General features: G+C 55.6%; 1 protein-coding gene across 1 annotated transcript in view; it reads left to right on the top strand.

The window, feature by feature from the left end:
- Nucleotides 1-554: 554 nt before the first annotated feature.
- JAM3 (junctional adhesion molecule 3) overlaps nt 555-1,404 on the top strand; it is a 20,524-nt gene continuing 19,674 nt past the window's right edge. The window contains 1 exon segment of the mRNA XM_018574195.1: nt 555-631. Coding sequence (XP_018429697.1) covers nt 586-631 — 46 coding nt within the window. The 5' untranslated portion in view covers nt 555-585.

Below are 1,404 nucleotides of genomic sequence, written 5' to 3'. Positions count from 1 at the left end.
AAGGATGAGGACATGGAGGGGAGTGTAACAGGAGTATGGGGTGAAGGATGAGGACATGGAGGTAAAGGAGTCCATTTACTAAGGACAGACAGGCGGCTTCTTTCGCAAGTAAATTTCCCCTCAGCTTTGTCAATGTGGTACGAATCCCCCAAATCATCATTGCTTGCTCCTGATTGGATGATGGAATTCAGTTTGCAGCTATTTTTTGTCTTCGGTAAAACACGCCAAAGACCCCTCCAGAGTTCTTCATAAAAGACACAGGGAGGGTGTCATACCTGAAGGTGACCTGCAGGGGGCGCTCAGTACATAGTAATGCTTCACATTGGAGATAACGGAGGTTGTAATAGTAAAGAATGTCCAGCAGGGGGCGTTGGCAGAATTACATTGTCCCGTATAGAAGACAGAGGGAGGTGTAATACCGGAGATGGACCAGCAGAGGGCGATAATATTCCTTCATGCGGGAATACCGTTAGATGTCAGGAATAATGGACCAATGATGGGCGGTGGGCGGGGTTTAATACATCCTGGGAATGGTACACCAATGACCGGCGGTGGGCGGGGCTTAGTACATCCTCGGGGCTGAAGATGGCGGCGCGGAGAGTGTCGTGTGTTTTTCTCCTCCTCCTGCGGGGTGAGTACCGGACAAAAGCTCCTCCCACTCCCGGGTGAACGATCAATAAAAGTATGAGATTCGGGTCTGTGCGTCCCCATTGCAGAGATTCACCCTCTGCGTCCCCTGTCGGGAGATTCATCAGGAATCAGACTTCCCATTCTAGGAGTCGTGCCCCTCCCATTTGGAAATCAGACCACTCCCACTGAGGAAATTAGACCCCTCCCATTCAGTCAGACTCCTCCAGGGCTGGACGGTGCCGGGTCACCATGGTGACTGAAAACAATTGGGGATCGGGCCTCATCATTGCTTCACCGCCCTAAAGACCGCGTACACTCCGCCCCCTGCCGCTGGGCTGCGCGAATGGAGGAATCTGCCGCCGGGCCGAGCTTCAGGAACCTCCTAGTCGGCCCCGTTGGCTGTACAATGCCGGCATCCAATCAGATTGTTCCGGTATTACGAGGGGAGATTCCTCCACACACACAGCTCGGTGTTTCCTCCAGAAAGCTAAAAGGAGAAAAACTTCAACTCCGAACTTTTTGCAGCAAAGAAATACGTGCCCTGCTACCCCAGACGCGGGATAGCCGGTCACGTCCCAGACGCGGGGTAGCCGGTCACGTCCCAGACGCGGGATAGCCGGTCACGTCCCAGACGCGGGGTAGCCGGTCACGTCCCAGACGCGGGGTAGCCGGTCACGTCCCAGACGCGGGGTAGCCGGTCACGTCCCAGACGCGGGGTAGCCGGTCACGTCCCAGACGCGGGGTAGCCGGTCACGTCCCAGACGCGGGGTAGCC

The sequence above is a fragment of the Nanorana parkeri genome, unplaced genomic scaffold (genome assembly GCF_000935625.1).
Source record: "Nanorana parkeri isolate BGI_ZX_2015 unplaced genomic scaffold, ASM93562v1 scaffold2801, whole genome shotgun sequence".
Lineage (NCBI taxonomy): Eukaryota > Metazoa > Chordata > Amphibia > Anura > Dicroglossidae > Nanorana > Nanorana parkeri.
Note: the sequence above shows the minus strand (reverse complement) of the source record. Positions and strands in the feature narration are given on the sequence as shown.